The sequence below is a fragment of the Choloepus didactylus genome, chromosome 1, assembly GCF_015220235.1.
Source record: "Choloepus didactylus isolate mChoDid1 chromosome 1, mChoDid1.pri, whole genome shotgun sequence".
Taxonomy (NCBI): Eukaryota; Metazoa; Chordata; class Mammalia; order Pilosa; family Megalonychidae; genus Choloepus; species Choloepus didactylus.
Window position 1 is genome coordinate 198,728,204 of NC_051307.1, and position 18,638 is coordinate 198,746,841.

General features: G+C 45.0%; 1 protein-coding gene across 3 annotated transcripts; it reads left to right on the forward strand.

Annotated features, from left to right (window-relative positions):
* The first annotated feature begins 64 nt into the window (after window positions 1-64).
* On the forward strand, window positions 65-17,810 carry RTP3 (receptor transporter protein 3). Of its 3 annotated transcripts, none has more exons than XM_037849312.1 (3): window positions 65-176; window positions 9,403-9,690; window positions 15,334-17,810. In XM_037849312.1, the coding sequence occupies exons 2-3, from the start codon at window positions 9,536-9,538 to the stop codon at window positions 16,523-16,525; spliced, it is 1,347 nt and encodes a 448-aa protein (XP_037705240.1). In that variant the 5' UTR covers window positions 65-176; window positions 9,403-9,535; the 3' UTR covers window positions 16,526-17,810. The 3 variants fall into 3 exon arrangements, with proteins under 3 accessions (XP_037705240.1, XP_037705248.1, XP_037705233.1); XM_037849320.1 differs by lacking the exon at window positions 65-176 and adding an exon at window positions 6,733-6,816; XM_037849305.1 differs by lacking the exon at window positions 65-176 and adding an exon at window positions 6,824-6,955.
* The last annotated feature ends 828 nt before the right edge of the window (window positions 17,811-18,638 follow it).

Consider the following 18,638-nt stretch of genomic DNA (forward strand, 5'->3'; position numbering starts at 1 on the left):
AGGTCAGCCTCAGCCTCAGAGGAGTGTGTCCTAATTCACAAAGTAGCCCATTTATGGCACCCTGGGGACCAAGGCCGGTGAGACAAGACTTGGGCTGGCTTGGCCCTGGGAGCCTCTGACCCCTTCCTGGCTTTCCTGCGTGGCACTGGAGAGTGTGCCTGATGTCCCTGGACCGGGTGAGTTTCTCTATGGCAGGCTGGCCTCAGGGACAGCTTCAGCCATGAGGGGAGCAGGGCCAATAAGGAAACCAGGCTCAGAGGAGACACACTTTACAAATAAGCTTTCTCTCACCTGAGCCCAGTGTGTTCTCGGTGTCCCATGCTTGCCTTGCCGTCCTTTGCCCAGCAATGCTCTTAGCAGCATTTAGAGGTGCAGGTAGCCCAAGCCCGAGACACTAACACTGGTGTAACGGCCAGGGCAGCTCACAACCACTGTGCAGCCTCAGTTGCTCCCAGGGGTCTCAAGAGATGCTTTGGTCCTTCTCTCATCTCATATCTGTGTGCTTTTAATTTATCATAAAATATTTAAAACATTCAAAAAGATAGAGAGAATTAACAATCACAGACTCTCCTCTTAGCTTAAGAATGGAATATTATCAATATAGAAATGCCCTTCTGTGTTCACTCCTTAATCACATCCTCCCTCCTTTATGCTTATGAATTTCCTTATGTTTTTACAACATGTGAGGGATTCCCTAAGCCACTCAGAACATGGTGGTGTGGTTTCGTCCTTCCCGGAAGCAGTATCCTACTGTGTGTATTCTCCAGCAACCTGAATTCTTTCCTGAACCCTATGATTGTGAGATATGTCCATGCTGATATATGTAACACTGGTTCAGGAGCTGGCAAGCCTCTTTCTGCAAAGGGTAGCATGATAAATATTTAAGGATTTGTGGGCCAAGAAGCAAAATTGAGGATATTATATACAGCTACTTATATAACAAGTGAAGACAAATTTTCACAATATTTTTAATGACAAAATTCAAAATGTAATAATAATAATTGAATACAATTTTTTATGTAGTGCAGGTCTTTTAATGAGAAGAATGGAATTCTTTTTTGGAGATATAACGTCAAAGTTAGTGTTCCTTATCAATTGTAAACGTTCGTCTTTAAAAACTGGTTTTAGTTCATGGGCAGTACAAAAACAGGTGAAGGAACACGTTTGGCTCGTAGGCTGTAGAGCATTCATTTTCATAGCTGTATAGAATTCCATTAGTTGACTCTAACACAATTTATCTATTCACTGTTTTTATTTCATGTTATTTTGGTATTAAAATGGTATTTCTGTAAATATTCTAGTACATATCCTTATCTGTATACCACATAGTGCTTTCTGTGTGACTATTTCCCTAGATAGTGCATGAAGTAGAATTTCTGCATAGAGCATGTGAATCTTCAAAGCTGAACTGCTTTCCAAAGTAGTTGTACTAATTTCTACTAATACCAGCTGTGTATATCTGTCCCCGTTGCTCCACATGATTACAAACACTTGGTGTTTTAGATGTTTCAGCTTTTGGAAAAAGACCTGTGTGCAATGCTATGTCATCTTGACTTTAAATTTCATTTCTGGATACACGTGAGATTGGGCATCTTTTCAAGTGCTTGTTGACCTTTCATGTTTGCTCTTCTGTAAGTTGCCTATTCATACCTTTTGCCCATTTTTCTATTGGATTGTTTATATTTTTCTCATTGATTTGTAAAAGTTTTTCATATATTCTCTCTATTAACACCTTTTTTGTTAAATATGTTGAAAATACCTTCTCCCATTTTGTGTCTTCTTTTTTCAATTTTCAAGAGTGTGTCTTGTGAGGAAAAAGTTATTGCATTATAGTCAAGCTATAGATATTTTTGTGTGTCTTGTTTAAGGATGTACTTCAAAAAGCTGCTTCTTTTTTTTTTTTTTTTTTTTTCCTTTCATATTTAGGCCCTTAATCCAGAGGAAATTAAAGTAAGTAAGGTCCTAATTTTGTATTTATTGTTTACTATATTTTCCTAGAACAATTTATTGAAAACTCTAGCTTTTCCTAATGATCTTCAGTGCCACCTCTCTCATATCTCATATTTCTAGGTGGTGCTTTCTATCTTATTTAATTAGGAAATTTGTGCACAATGCTTTGATTAGTATGGTTTGTTTGTTTTTTTTTTAATGTGTTGATGTCTAATAGTGAGAATCCCACCCCATCTTGATCCTCTTTAAAATTGTCTTGCTTATTTGTGGCCCTTCGTTCTGTACAAATTTTAGAACCAAATTTGTCAGGTTCCATGAAAAGTTCTATGAGTGTTTTGATTGAAATTGCATTGAACTATTAGATTAATTTGGGAAGAATGAACATTTTTATGATATTGAATCATTGTCCATGCACATGGTATCGCTCTCCTTTTGGAAGAGATCTGAGTCTTTTTTTAATGTCTTTTATAAAGAATACAATTTTTCCATAAATTTCTTCAGCATCTTTCATTAGATGCTTAAGCCCCTTATTTTTTTGCTAATGTTATTGTAAATGTCATTTTAAATAAATTTCATTTCCATGTATGTATCTTATATCCAGAAATCTTGCTGAACTCTTATTAATTCTCATCATTTATATTCTTTTAGGGCTCTTTTCTATTTGAACACTTATATTGTCAGTAAATAATGACAGTTTTTCTTTCTCCCTTTCCAATCTCTATAGCCTTATTTTTCTTCTTTTTTCTTTTAACTATGTTTTGGGCTGGCTCTGATCTTTATGACAATATCGAATAGAAGTTTGCATGTAAATTATGGAGAGTACCCTTGTCTCGTTTTTTATTTTAAAAGCTAAGCTCCTACCATTTCACCATGTGGAATGATTTTGCTGCAGGTTTTTATTAGATACTCTTTATCAGGCTAAGTAATTCCCTTCTGTTACTAGTTTGTGGACATCTGGGGGTGGGCAGGTTGTCTCACGTGGACATTTGATTTTACTGAATGCTCTTTTTGTTTGTTTTTTCATCTATTTTGAAGACCCTAGGTTAATATGGTGAATTGCAATAATATGTTTTCTAATGCTAAAACATTTCTGCATTCCTGGCATAAGCTCAGCTTGGTCAAGATAGATTTTAAAACACATTGCTAGATTCACTTTAAGTGTTTCAGTTGTTTTGTAAATTTTATATAAGTTCTTCAGTAAGACTGGCCTGTAATTTGTCTTCTTGATCACTTCTGGAGTCAAGGTTATATTAGCCTAATAAAATGAGTTATCACATGTGACTTCCTTTTCTATGGTGTGAAAAAAAAATGATACAAAAGTGGAATTATCTGTTCCTTGAATGCTTTGTAGAACACACCTGGAAAACAACCTAGACCACATAACCTAGATCCAGTTTTTGTGGTTTTCTTTAATAATTACAGGAATATTCAGGTTTTAAGTCAATTTTACTATGTTCTACAATTTTAGGAAGCTATCTATTTCCTCTAGGTTTTCAAATTTATAGTTACAAAGATCTCCAAAGTAAAAAGACAAGACAGATGTATTTCTCACACATGTAACTGAAAAAGACCAGTATGCAAAATTAATTTTAAAAATTACAACATCAATAAAGGAGACATAATTAAACAACCTAATTTTCTTAAATGAGGAAATGACTTAACCAAGTACTTCACAAAAGATAATATTCAAATGGACAATCAACATTATGAAAAGCACTCAAACTCAAGCATGATCAGGGGAATCACAAATCATAGTGAGATACCTGTACACATCCCCTAGAAAGGCTAATTTATAAAGAATGACAATACGAAGTGTTGGTGAGAAAGTGGAGCAACTGAAACACTCCCACATTGCTGGAATGAGTATAAACTGTCATTACCATTTTCCATGCCTGGCACATCTAATGAAGTTAAACATATGCATTCACTATGACCAAGCCTTTCCACTCTTAGTTATATACTCTACAAAAATGCAGATATAAATTGGTGATGTTATCAACATGGCAACATAAGACTGCCTGAAAAAGGCCCCCTAGCAATTTAGTGATTTAAAGAACAAACCCCACTTGCTTCAAACTTGGGAGGACAGCAGAGACAGGAGAAGGACTCCACAAACACCTAATCAAAGAAACAGAAAAATCTCAGGTAGGAGAAATCCATCCCGGACACCAGAATACTTCCTTTCCCCTCCCCCTCGGTCCCACGCAGCTTGCGAGTCACACAGAGGCCTCATGGCCCAGGTCCTCCCACCGCGGACTGAGACTGTAGAGCAACTCAAAGTAGTGAGTTAGAACTACAGGTATATCCAGGCACAGGGACCTAAGTCCACAGAGACCCAGGGTGGAACACAAGCCCCGGAGGAGTGCTGCATGCAAAGGCCCCCCCCGGGGGGGGGGGTGAGGGAGAGAGGAGAGAGGGAAAGAGGGAGAGAGAGAGAGAGAGACCACGATAGAAAGGCTGGTAAGAACCGTTGTGTCCTTATTCAATCCATTTTCTCTCAGCTAAACACCTAAAGGCAAAATGGACTTTTCTGAAGTGACACACCTTTCTGGATTGTCCCCACCTGGCTGCCTGGGCCGAGATACCCTAACGGAAGAAAACGGAGGCAGAAAAGCCTCTCAGGAAAAAAAAAAAAGAGGGGTGGGTTGGTGGGTATTAAACTGAACTGCTGTTAAGCTAGGATGGTTCCCAGAACTGGATAGCGTAAGGAAAACCGGGCACTGATTGAGGGAGAGAATTTAAACAAATCACAGGAGCTGGGGAGAAATGTCTACACAAAAACAGAACAAATCAAGAGTCCCGGAGAAGGAACAGAGGAAAGGAAGCTCTCTCCTAGAGGTAAAACAATTGCACAAAAAGTGCAGTCTTAAAAATTGCACCACATATCCAGGGTAAGAATCAGATGAAGATGAGCTGAGAAAATCTGAACAGTTAAAGACAGGCTAGTCTAAAGGTCTAGAATCAGTTAGACCACCTCTGGGCACCACGTTGCTTTCTCCTTTCTCCCCCGCACCACGATGGCCTAAAGTACATTTTGAGGGATAGAAGAAGACCTGAAACTCGAATTATCTGAAATATTATGGGGTTTTTTTTGAGGGTTTTGTTCGTATTACGTAGCTTCTGGATCTAAGTCCATCAACGTTCAGTTTACATTGGGGCGGGCGGGGTCCTGACTCTTCTCTCCTGTTTGCCTCGGTCTCAAACAAGGGCACTTGGCCCTAAGGACAGAGCAGGGAATGAGGACACCAGAGCACCAAGCACAGGGGAGTAGAGGCAGGACCGGGCCAGGCGCGTGCGCCAACTCCTGTCCCCGCTGCCCGCTGCGCCCTCCTGCGTGTCACTCCTCTGCCCGCCAACCTGCAGCCTGCGAGAGCAAGGTCAAGGCTGCACCGCCAGGCAGGGCCCACAGACCTCGGCCGCGGGTCGCCCTGTGCCCAGCCGTGACCCCTCCCGGGCCCTGGCCTTTATTTTCCAGCTCCACAGTTGCCCCCGGCTGCTGGTCACAGGTGGGGGAGCCTGTGACCTGCCTGGCTTTGCTTGAAGCTGTGGTCTTCAAGGCCCCAGTCTAGAGTTCCCAGATTTAGCACAGACACACACGCGCGCGCACACCACACAAACACACACACACACACACACGTACACAGGATGATCAGTTAAATTTGGATTTGAGATAAACAATGAATAATTTTTTAGTGCAATTACATACCAAATAATTCATGAGATACACTTACATTAAAATATTCTTTCTTGTACATGTTGTTTATCTGAAATTCAAATTTAACCGGGTGCCCGATGTTTTATGTGGCAACCGTACCCTGTCCTCTACGGAGGAGCAAGGCCAGAACCAAGTGACTTGACTTCCTGCGCTCTGCCTGCGAAGGATCCTAGACGGCCCCTTGGTAAAGCGGCCCCTTTGAGGGCACCTTCTGCTTCCTGCCCTGGATCTAGTCAATGACGTTTAATAAGGAAACAGTTACTTTTATTTTCACTTTTTTTTTTACACCGTTGACAGCAGAATTAAGAAGAAATAAATGCAAACAAAAAATGAGAAAAAGGCCCTAAGAGCAGAAAAAGGGACTGGAGCAGGGAGGGCTGCTGCCGGCTTTGGAGGTTCCCATTTTCAGCTCAAGAATAGGCAGCGGGAACTCTGCAGACTCAGGTACTTCTGGAAACAGCACTGCTGTGCGCTGCTCTATCCATTACATCCTCCCAGCCAGATGTCAGCAGGTGCCTCTGGCTGAGCTGCCCCAACTCCTGTGCCTCAGAAAAGAGTCGCGTGGTTTCTGAAGCCCCGTGGTCTCACACTGGTTCTGGATTGTTCATTACGTGAGGCCTGGCCCGGGCTGTGAATTTTATCACAGAGGGATGGCGACTTTCAGTCAACGGCAAATAAAGAGTAATGGGAAGTTTAAAGAATCTCAGTTGAATGATGATAAATCCAGTGGTTCAAATGGAACTTTAAAAAGTCCCAGGGGTGGAAAATTCTGTCCTGAGGAATTACATTTTATCAGTCTCAAGGAAAAGCTAAATTGGTTTACAACTATTTTTTTTTCTCTTGAGGTCAGCACAGGGGCTGTGTGAAATGAAAGAAAAATAACAGAGAGCATTCTTGTTAAACGTGACTTTGAGAGCAGTGTTCTTGGGGAAAAGAACAAGATCCTAAGAGGCTGGGGCACCAGATTTGAAAGTGAAAAGAGGCTTCCCTTGACCCAAGGGCTCTTAAATTGAGGACTTTGAGAGAAGGAATTATTTGTTAGGACTGTATCAGGGATGATGACACATCCCAACAAGACCCAACAGACCAAGAGTCACGTCATCAGACAGGAAATGGGAATGACCGCCCAGGGAAAACATAGATACAGAAAAGTAAGGCCAGTTGTCCTTCTAAGAGCTGTGATAAGAGCAATTTCAGGACCACCTCCACCCCTCCCGCCTCCCACCCTCGGACTCCGGACTGGGACAGCTCTGCAGAGTTTGGAACAGGAATCATTCAACATTCAATCAAGTAATTACTGAGCACCCGGGCACTGTTCAGGTCATTTTCTCCCCCTCCACTCCCCACCTCCCATCTCCTTATCTCTTTTCTTTTCTCCCCCTCTCCTCCCCTTCTGCTCCATTTCCTCTGCATCCTCCTCTCCTCTCGCCTTCCCATTCCCTTCTCTCCCCTACCACTCCTCAGGGCTCACTGCCTTCCCCGTGGCCACTGTTCTGAAGGCCTGAGTCTGACCCCACTCCTGGAGAGGACCAAGCTCCCCTGGACTGATTCTCTAAGCCTGCTGAATCTGACACAGTAGTGTATGTGTGTGTGTGTGTGTGTGTGTGTGTGCACATGAGCACGGAGGGGTGGGGGTGGAAGGCCATCTCTGTCTATAGGTCTGTCTTCCTCTTCTGATTGCAAATCACTGGTATCTCAGGATTTTCTTTCCCATCAGCCTTCCTATACAGTCCCTACCATGACTGCTTATTAGAATCACACAGGGAAATTTTTTTTTTAATGCTGATGCCCAGAGCAATTAAATTAGGACTTCTGGGGCTGGAGCCTGGGATTGATAGGTGATTTCAGCATGCTCCAGGATTGAGAACTGCTGATCTGACGAATATCAGTCTATCTTCAGCCAAGCTGGAGCTTGTGTGCATTTTCCAGGGTCCTGGTACCCCCTGCCTGGAGACCCAGAATTCCCTGGAAAATCCAGTAACGGTGCATTCGTGGTAGTTAGAGGGGAAGCATTTAACTTATGTTCGTTGAAATGTGGAAACTCTCTCTCTCGCTCTTAGTTTAAATATTTGTTTTCAAGTTGTTTAATTTAAGAATACAGAGTTTTTCAATCAGGACATTCTTACCAGAACAAGAGGTCGAGGTCACTTTTACAGGGACAGCCATCTGGCTGTCTTTCAAGATGTCCTTGCACTATCACTCTTAAGAGTGGTTTTATGAAACAGAACTGATTTAACATTTTCATGCAAGATGGTACTCAGAACCAGTTCTTTGTCTGAACTAGCTCTGTGAGGCCGTAGAGTGTTCACCTCCATTCAGCTGTGGGGAGAAAGCAAGGCCATTCCCACCACCTTGTGCTGAGTTTTCTTTTTGCAGCAGAAGTTAGGAGTTGAGCACAGGAATTCCTTAGCTAGCACCAGGATCAGGGAATGGGGTGCAGAACATGCTCTGCCCTGCATGACCCCCAGAACGTGAAGGGCAACAGGAGCCATGTGAGGGGGGAAGACAGGTGTTCTGGGTGGACCAGATGTGGGGTGCCAAAGCAGTAGGCTCCAGAGTGCCAGAATGTTCTGAGAGTGGTCCAGGGAAAGGAGCTGGGGTTGGGAGCTGAGGGGTGCACCGGGGCCTGGGGGAAGAATGAGCACCACGGGGCTGAGGCTGGACTGTGAGGGACGCCGTGTTCAGCAGCACTGGGAAGTGGAGGTTTCCACCTCTGGAATGACCCACCAGGCTGGTGTGGGGAGAGTGGACGGGGCCAGAAGGCCGGGACAGAGCCTGTCACATGGGCCTGCACCCAGGCAGAGGGGCTGGAGGCTGGGGGTGACTGAGGATCTCTGGGGCCTCTCAGTGCTTCTACATTGTGCCCTGGGGCAGGCCAGAGAAGGACGTGCTGAGGACGTGGTGTCACCTGCTTAAGTCTTTCCTCTTGGAGATGGTCAAGGACAGGGGTCAGTGGCCATGCAGAGAGGAAGACCCAAGTCTGTCTGGGGACTTGTTCCTGTGCTGAGATGCCGAGAATCTTGCCCACCTTCCCTGGGGGTTGACCTGCTTCTGTACTCACCCCATAGTTTCACCCCTGATCCTCGCTCCTTCCCCTTTCTCAAGTCTCTCCAGGAGGAAGTGGGGTGATGGTAAGGCACCCCGGGGAGGAGGACCTTGGCTCTGGGTTTGCCTGTCACCAGTGGCTTCTCACTCACTAGGCTTCCATGTAGCCTCATCTCCTGGCAGCAAACTGACTGCATCAGCCTTGGTTTCTAATGGTTGGAAGATTGAGTCTTGGGTCTCCATCCTCCCACTTACAGTTGGGCAGCCTTGGGCAATGCCAGGTCTGTGCCATCCTACAGAGACTGGGCATGTGGTCAGGAGTAAAAGCCCCAAGCAGGCAGGCGAGCATCCCAAGCAAGGCCATGCAGTGGCTGCACCCTTCTTGGTCACTCTCCTCCCCTGATCATGAGCACAGCAACCCAGTGGATAAGAATTTTCAAATATTAGAACTGGGAAGAACAGCTGCAGCCTCCCTCCCACAATCTGCAGGGGCTCAGTTGGTAAAAAGATGTGTTCCAGGTTAAAGGTAAGTCAACAGCAGAAATCCAGCCTTCCTGATTTCCAGTGCAGAGCTCTTTTCTGATAAGATTATAATCAATGAAATTATGCAATCCATGTCTTTCGAAATTCTATGTGGAGCCTAATGCTGTCCTCTAAACTTGGAGCCAGACTCAATTGGACTTTCTTTTCAGGGCAAAGACGAGTCCAGCTACCCAGAGGCAGCAGATTTGAGCCCTTGCTCTTAGAAATGCAAAACCTCATCTCCTGCTGCGGACCTGTCAGGGCCCAGGAGACTGCAAGCCTGCCAGGCACACCATAGCAAAGATGAGTCAAGACATAGAGGTGTGGAAGCAAGTGTTCCAGGAATTAATTCAGGAGGTGAAACCGTGGCATAGATGGACCCTGGAACTAGACAAGGACCTGCAACCCTACGTCCCGGAGCAAGGGTGGACACAATACAAGCAGTGGACCTTCGCCAGGTAAGCAGGGAATGTGATGTGATGCATTCCAGGAAATTCTTGCTTATTTCTTACTATGTTCACTTGTTACTTTTCTTGTTCCACTCCATGCTTGTAAATTGAAGATTATAGGAAGAAAGCTGCCCAGTCATTCAAGAAGTTTTAGCTTCAATAAGATTTTTTTCCTATTACAATGAACCCCAAACAATTGCAGGCCTGGGCACTGGTGTGGCCTAATGTCTGAGTATAGAGAAATCAGGCCACGAGGGGTGAGGTTTGGGAAGCAGTAAGAAGAGAGAAGGGGAGGGATGGCAGATATTTCACTCAACCCCATGAGGGCTGGATAAGCAAGGCTTGCTGGATATGTTTCCTGCCTTGGGAAACCCGTGGGCAGGCCATGAAGACCACGAGGGGAGAGCCCTTGGCACAGGGCAGACCCGCTCGGCCACAGATCAGAAGAGCTGGAGTTGCTGAGCACCCTGCAGCCACTTTGCCTCTCTCTTCACTGAGCTGATGGAATCTTTTTTGAAATAAAAAGACTTAGTGAGCATCCAAAGTCTAGCCCTCTCTTTTTCAGGTGGGAAAGCCAACCCTCAGGGGCAGGGGGTGACTGCCCCTGATGCACAAAGAATGAAGTCCTGGGACTGTATCCAAGACTTTGGGGCAGGTGCTTGTTGCTCGCCTGCCGCCCCCTCTCTGGGAGGGGGTCTGAGCAGAGGAAGCATAGCTCTCCTCCCACCCTGTGGTTCTCCCAGACCAGGCGCTGGCATCAGGAGCACCTGAGCAAAGGCTCAGTCCTCTTATCTGTGAGGACTTTGAGCTCTGAGCTGGCGTACTAGCAGAGCAGGGTGACCCAGAAAGGAGGACAGTGGGCTACAGCTTGGAGAACAAGGCCCAGGCCCTTTTCTACCCCCAAACCCTAGAGGTCCCCAGCAAGGACATATCATAATGGTCACATTTTCTGGCGTGTTCCCTCATCTCACCCTCACATACAGCACCACCCTGTGAATTGGTGCTGTATTCAAGATATAGGAATGAAATGTTGACTAACTTATTCTTCCCAGATCCCTTCAATTCACCATCCCAGGTTTTAGATGGCCCTGCATTCATCCAGTCAAGTCTAGGCTAGGCTGCAGTAACATATAAGCCCTGAAATATCAGTGATTTACCTAACATATGGCTTCCAGAGTCACCAAGGCAGAGGAAGAGGGAGCTGCAGAGTCTTAAGACCTTCTGTGGCCAAATCTGGAAGTAGCCTAAATCCGTCTGCCCACATCCAATTGACCAACTGGCCAGATGGCCCCAACCTAACTGGAAGGAGGCTGGGAAATGTAAGGGAGAGCATGGGTAATTTGGTGAGCAGTGTCACTGTCATACTGCAAACACCTGCTATCCCATAATTCCTGTCTTAAGTGGAGTCAGGTGCATCCCTGCCTTCTCCTCTCGTCCAAATATATTAGCTCAGAATATTGCTGTCCTCCCTGCTGAGAAGAGGTAGTGTGCCGGTCTGAATGTATTATGTCCCCCCAAATGCCATTATCTTTGATGCACTCTTGTGTGGGCAAACATATTAGTGTTGATTAGATCGTAAGTCTTTGATTGACTGTTTCCATGGAGATGTGCCCCACCCAACTGTAGGTGATAAAACTGATTGGATAATTTCCATGGAGGTGTGGCCCTGCCCATTCAGCATTGGCCTTGATTAGTTTCCTGGAGCACTATATAAGCTCAGACAGAAGGGGTGAGCTTGCTACAGCCAAGAGGGACACTTTGAAGAACGCACAGGAGCTGAGAGAGGAGCTGCAGCTTACAGAGACATTTTGGAGATGGCCTTTGAAAGCAGACTTTTGCTCTGGAGAAGCTAAGAGAGGACAAATGCCCCAAGAGCAACTAAGAGTGACATTTTTGAGGAGCTGCAGCCTAGAGAGGAACGTCCTGGGAGAAAGCCGTTTTGAAACCAGGAAGTCTGAAGCAGACACCAGCCACATGCCTTCCCAGCTAACAATGGTTTTCGAGACTTCATTGGCCATCCTTCAATGAAGGTACCCCCTTACGTTGGACACTTTACGACCTTAAGATTGTAACTTTGTAACCAAATAAGCCCCCTTTATAAAAGCCAATCCATTTCTTATATTTTGCTTAATGGCAGCATTAGCAAACCAAAACAGATTTTGGTACCAGAGAAGTGGGGTGCTGCTGAGTTTACAAATACCAAATATGTTGGAACAGCTTTTTAAATGGATAAGGAGAAGATTCTGGAAGAATTGTGAGAAGCTTGATAGAAAAGGCCTAAACTGCTTTGAAGAGACTGTGGAAATATGGGCTCTAAAGTTACTTCTGATGACGCCTTGAGCAGTTTGTCTTTGCCAACTGGAAGAATGGCGATCTTGTTTTAAAGTGGCAGAGAATTTGGCAAAATTGAGTCCTGGTGTCAGACGCAAGGAAGAATTTGAGAGCGACGAGCTGGAATACTTAGCAGATGAGATTCTGAAACTAAAAGTTGTGGATATAGCATGGCTTCTGCTTGCAGCTTATAGTAAAATGTGAGCGGAGAGTGATAAATTTAGAACTGAACTCTTAGGTTCAAAGAAACCAGAAACTGACGGTTTGGAAAATTCAGGGTTTCCAGGGGGTAGAACCCCAGAAGCTTCAGCCCTATGGGGAGATTTAACCAAACATGGAAACTGACCACCATTTTAGTACAAGCCAAGATTGGAGATAGAGTTATCCAGAAAGGATTTGTGGAAAGTCCTATTGTCTGATAGCTTTGACCCCTGTGTGCTTCACACAAAGCCAAAAGAATTTTTGCGAGATCTTTATAGACAGAGCCGCTGCTCTTCTGGACTGGAGAGACAGACAAGGAACAAATTGAAGGAAAAATTTCTTCAAAGACAGAGCCATGGAGGTTGAGGTCTAGAGTCAAGAGGTCTCGGAGTGGGAGAGCAGAGTGGCCCACATGCAAGGAAAGGGTGAGTTTGACCCGGAGGTTGAAGGTGGGCCTTGCAGCTCGATGTTCAGGAAGATTGCTGTCACCCCAGGCCTCAGAGAGGGTGGAGCACACTCCCTGGGAATGGGGAGAGCCTGGCTGCCACCCCACTGTTCTGAAGGGGTTGAGTGTGTGCCCCGGAGATGGATATGTTGGAGCACTCACCCCAGCTGGATATGTTGGAGCACTCACCCCACCGTTAGGAGAGAAAAGGGCTGCCACAAAGGCCCTTGGGAAGGGTTAGACTCCCGATCTTTCAAGCCCCAAGGATAAAACATCAATCTGTAAATGACTCAGACTTTAAAATCTAATGGAGTTTGCCCTGTGAGTTTTAGGAACTGTTTCAGTCCTGTTAACCCTGTTTTCCTTTCAGTTTCTCCTTATGGCAATGGGAATGTTTATCCTATGACTGTCCCTCCTTTGTATATTGGAAGCACATAACTTGTTCTAAGTTTCACAGATCCACAGCTAAAGGGGAATTATGCCTTAGGACCAACTACACCTGTAACTGATTCTGATGGGATCGTGTGCTTATTGTTACTGAAATTATTTAAGTTTTGTGATATTGTGATGGGATGAATATATTTTGTACATGGAAGGATCATGTCATTTTGGGGTCCAGGGAGTGAAATGTGCCGGTTTGAATATATTATGTCCCCCCAAATGCCATTATCTTTGATGTAATCTTGTGTGGGCAGATGTATTAACATTGATTAGATTGTAATTCTTTGAGTGTTTCCATGGAGATGTGCCCCACCCAACTGTAGGTGATAACACTGATTGGATAATTTCCATGGAGATATGGCCCTGCCTATTCAGCATGGGCCTTGATTAGTTTACTAGAGCACTATATAAGCTCAGACAGAAGGAGCGAGCTTGCTACAGCCAAGAGGGACACTTTGAAGAACGCACAGGAGCTGAGAGAGGAGCTGCAGCTTACAGAGGCATTTTGGAGACGGCCTTTGAAAGCAGACTTTTGCTCTGGAGAAGCTAAGAAAGGATAAATGCCTCAAGAGCAACTAAGAGTGACATTTTTGAGGAGCTGAAGCCTAGAGAGGAATGCCCTGGGAGAAAGCCATTTTGAAACCAGAACTCTGGAGCAGACACTAGTCATGTGCCTTCCCAGCTAACAGAGATTTTCTGGATGCCATTGGCCATCCTTCAGTAAAGGTACCCCTTACCTTGGACACTTTATGGCCTTAAGCCTGTGTGCCAGTTTGAATGCATTATGTCCCCTAGAAAAAGCCATATTCTTTGATGCCGTCTTGTGGGGCAGACGTTTTGGTGCTGATTAGATTTGCATGCAAATGCACCCCACCCAACTGTAGGTGATAACTCTGATGAGATATTTCCGTGGAGGTGTGGCCCCACCCATTGAGGATGGATCTTGATCAGTGGAGCCATATAAATGAGCTGATGGGCAGAGGGAACTCAGTGCAGCTGAGAGTGATAATTTTGAAGAGGAGCTATAGCCAAGAGGACACTTTGAAGAAAGCACAGGAGCTGCAGATGAGATACAGTTTGAAGATGGCTGTTGAAAGCAGACTCTTGCTCCAGAGAAGCTGAGAGAGGACAAATATCCCAAGTGCAACTAAGAGTGACATTTTTGAGGAACTGCAGCCTAGAGAGGAATGTCCTGGAAGAAAGCCATTTTGAACCAGAACTCTGGAGCAGATGCCAGCCACATGCCTTCCCAGCTAACAGAGGTTTTCCAGACACCACTGGCCATTCTCCAGTGAAGGTACCCGATTGCTGATGTGTTACCTTGGACACTTTATGGCCTTAAGACTGTAACTGTGTAACCAAATAAACCTCCTTTTATAAAAGCCAATCCATTTCCGGTGTGTTGCATTCTGGCAGCATTAGCAAACTAGAACAGCCTATAACTTTGTAACCAAATAAGCCTCCTTTATAAAAGCCAATCCATTTCTGGTATTTTGCTTAATGGCAGCATTAGCAAACCAGAATAGGTAGCATTCTCTTATACCCCGTGTGAAGCCAGGGGCACTCAGAATATGAAGCTTCCCAGGCTACCTTGAGCAAGGAGTTGGGTTGGAGGGAGAGCAAAAGAGGAAGGAGCTGGACACTGAAATCTCCCTGTAATACTGGAAGATTGGGAGACCCTGGGTAACCAAGCATAAGGCAATGCTTTTCCCTTAAAGAACACTGGTCCTTTTAGGCCTTTCCTGAGATGTGGGTCTATGACTTACCACCACACCTGCATCCATTTGTGGATTGTAGTTCAGGGATCACAGGAACTAATTTAATGGTTGCCTTTACACTATAGCGTTTGACCCATTTACATCTAAATTTGAAGCACTCTTGGTTTGGCATCAGGAGACTGGGGTTCTAGTCTTATCTTGGCCTCTTACATCCATTGGGTCTCTGGGCCTGTCAGGTTCCCAGTTTATACATCACTAAAATAAGCATTTTGGATTTAGAAGATATCCAAGATTGCTTCCAGCTCTGACAGCTTGTGATTTGCTATTTTCATGGTGGAAAGCTGTGGTTCATATAGCATGTTGGCAGCAGAATGGAGATGGGAACAAGGAGCTCATTAATTTCTTCCACCACCACTAATGACCCTTATCAAGTGATTTATCTTTCTACCTCTGGCAGCAGCCCATAGTTTAGGCCATATTGAACCAAGCTGAAGCTCTTGTCTTCTGTCTCTGCAGGTTCCGGTGCTCCTTTTGTTCTCGCAGTTGGGCCTCAGCCCAAGTTCAGGTCCTCTTCCATATGCACTGGAGGAAGAGGAAGTCCAGGGGCAGGGTAAAGATGAGGATCTTTTTCCAGAGGTGCCATAAGTGCTCTCAGCCTCAGTTTGAGGTTCCTGAGTTCACACAAGAGAACATCTCGAGGGTCCTGAGCAACCTGGTATTCCGAATTCTGAAGAAATGCTACAGAGAAGGATTTGAGTCAATGGAGGAGATTCCTACTATCAAGGACATCTCTCTTGAAGGGCCACATGACAGCAACAACTGTGAGGCATGTCTGCAAGATTTTTGTGCTTGGAGCAGGTTAGACCTGGGCCTGAAGCCACTAATACCCTCATCACAGCCTGCACCATCTAAGAATTCCGTGGGGCCCAGGGTCACTGCTACTCTCATCAACATTCGCCACTCACAACCATCCCCCGAAACGGACAAGTTCCCTGGGCCAACAGTTTACCCTGAAGTCTCTAAGCCCTCCAAGGCTGCCAGTGCTGCTCAAATTAGCAGCATCTCAAAACCATCAACTGCTCCAAGATATCCAACACAACAAGTGTCACCAATAAGTTCACCTACCCTTGGGATCGCTACTCAAATGCCTTCTCCCCCAAACAGTAACACCAGAGAGGGTGCAGTGACAGGGCAAGCTGGACTGAAGAAAGGAAAAGTCACTGCTACCCACATCGACATCCCCCACTCACAACCATCCCCCAAAACAGACAAGCTCCCTGGGCTGACAGTTTACCCCAAAGTCTCTAAGCCCTCCAAGGCTGCCAGTGCTCCCCAAATTAGCAGCATCTCAAAACCATCAACTTCTCCAAGATATCCAACCCAACAAGTGTCACCAATAAGTTCACCTACCCTTGGGATCGCTACTCAAATGCCTTCTCCCCCAAACAATAACACCAGAGAGGGTGCAGTGACAGGGCAAGCTGGACTGAAAAGAGGAAATGTATCTATACAGATAATGAATATCCCCACTTCATGGAGCCCAAGAGCAGACACCAGTTGCCAGTTGGAAAGGAGAGTCCAGCTCTGCCCCTCAGGACAGGAATTCTGTTATCACGTGTCCCAACATACCAGGAATAGGAGCATTTGCTGCTGTTGTCTCATTTTCATTGTTGTTGTGGTGATTGTTATAAAAACTACAATATTGTGAGCCTAAGCATTTGTGGCTCACAGAATCACTCACAGAAATCTTATGAAACTTGTGAGCCCTCTTGCCAGAAAATTTTGCACAGACTCTCTGATGTCAGACTGTGGAGGCATTTGGCATCTAAAACCTTAGGCTGAAAAGCTGGGTTTAGAGCAGTAGGCTCCACAGCAGGGTGCAAACAGCTGAGGGGCAAGGCAAGATGATCCACTGAGGTGGAAGAGGTATCTTTAAAATTCTATTTAAAATGTCATCAACATGCTGAGGTAAACAGCTGCTGGCAACTTCTCTCCAGAGAGTCAACAAAAAAAAAAGGACAATTCTGAATTGTTTGAAACTCTGGAGGAGGAAAGAGACTGGAGAAGGACCCTGCAGATGCTGAATTGAAAAAAGAGAAAAAATGTCAGGTAAGAATCTTCCATCCTGGAACAGCCAGTCCTCTCCCCTCCCCTTCACTCCAGCTCAGTGTGGGAAAGGCACAGAATCAGCAGACAGGGCCCCTCCCACCAGGGACACAGACTATAAAATCTCTCACAGTGAGACATACCCCACCATTTGAAGACCCAGGGACAGGGGAGGACATTTCAGGCTCAGGTCAGTGAGGGACAAGGAGACTGAGAAAACATGGACAAAGACTATGTTTCCAGCCCTGAGTCAGCTGAGGAAGTACTTTGCCACAGGTGGAGCCCCACATTGACCCAGAGTTTGGCCAGCAAAGTGAGGGTATAGGAATCCCACAGTTTCAGTTCATCTGTGTAGATGTAGCCTGTGCTTAGAGGCAAAGCAGCTTCTGAGGACTAAGTTACCGAGCAGTGCCATCTGCTGGACAGTCTGGAAGGTGCAAGGGAATTGAAACACTTTTAAAAAGATGCTCCAGACCCTTTCTTAGGACCACAGGAGACGGTCTACATGCCCTGTACAGAAACCTGGCCCGATTTTGGCTGAGAAATACAGAAGACTCAACTGTTAAAACAGGGCTCTAAAATAAACCCAGGACTTGCTGGCTGACAGATGATGGAGAACCACTGGAAGCCAGCAGATTTGTATTACCATACACAGTGAACTTGCTGAGGATCCCAGTGCCTACCTCCCATCCCTGTGGCAGGCCATTGTGGGCACCTGATTTTGAGGTAAGACTGGGGAGCAGAGCCACTCTGACAACTGACCAGCAAGAGAAACAAAGAAAAGAAAGAAGTCAAAGACAACCTACAAGAAAATCCTAGGCAAAAGAGAGAAAACAATCTCCAGAATAAACCAATCAAGAAAATCAGATTCCTAGACAGCAAAGAATCATGAGCCACACCAAACATGAAGATATGGCCCAGTCAAAAGAACTGACACCTCAACTGAGATTCAGGAGTTGAAACAACCAATTAAACATGTTCAAACAAATCTTCTAAATCAAATCAATGAGTTGAAAGAAAATATGACAAAAGAGATGAAGGATATGAAGAAAACACTGGGTGACCATAAGGAAGAATTCGTAAGCTTGAAAGAACAAATGGCAGAATTTATGAGAATGAAAGGCACACTACAAGAGATGAAAAACACAATGGAGACATACAACAGCAGACTTGGAGAGGCAGAAGAAAGGATTAGTGAACTAGAGGAGAGGACATCTGAAATCCTACACACAAAAGAACAGATAGGGAAAAGAATGGAAAAATATGAGCAGGGTCTCAGAGAACTGAATGACAATATAAAGCACACAAAAATATGTGTTTTAGGTATTCCAGAAGGAGGAGAGAAGGGAAAAGGGGCAGTAAGAATAATAGAGGAAATAATCAATGAAAATTTCCCAACACTTATGAAAGACATAAAATTACAGGTCCAAGAAGTATAGTACCTCAAACAGAAATAATCCCAATAGACCTACTAGAAGACACTTACTAATCAGATTTTCAAATGTCAAAGACAAAGAGAAACTTCTGAAAACAGCAGAGAAAAACAAGCCAACACATATAAGGGAAGCTCAATAAGACTAAGTGCGAATTTCTCAGCAGAAACCATGGACGCAAGAAGGCAATGGTATGATATATTCAAGATGAAGGAGAAAAACTGCCAACCAAGAATCCTATGTCTGGCAAAACTGTCCCTCAAAAATGAGGAAGAGTTTAAA

Bases quoted from the DNA above. Each gene is read 5' to 3' on its own strand.
- RTP3 (XM_037849312.1), top strand. From the start codon at position 9,536: ATGAGTCAAGACATAGAGGTGTGGAAGCAAGTGTTCCAGGAATTAATT. The intron at 9,691-15,333 runs GTAAGCAGGGAA...CTGTCTCTGCAG, and splicing joins AAGCAGTGGACCTTCGCCAG to GTTCCGGTGCTCCTTTTGTT.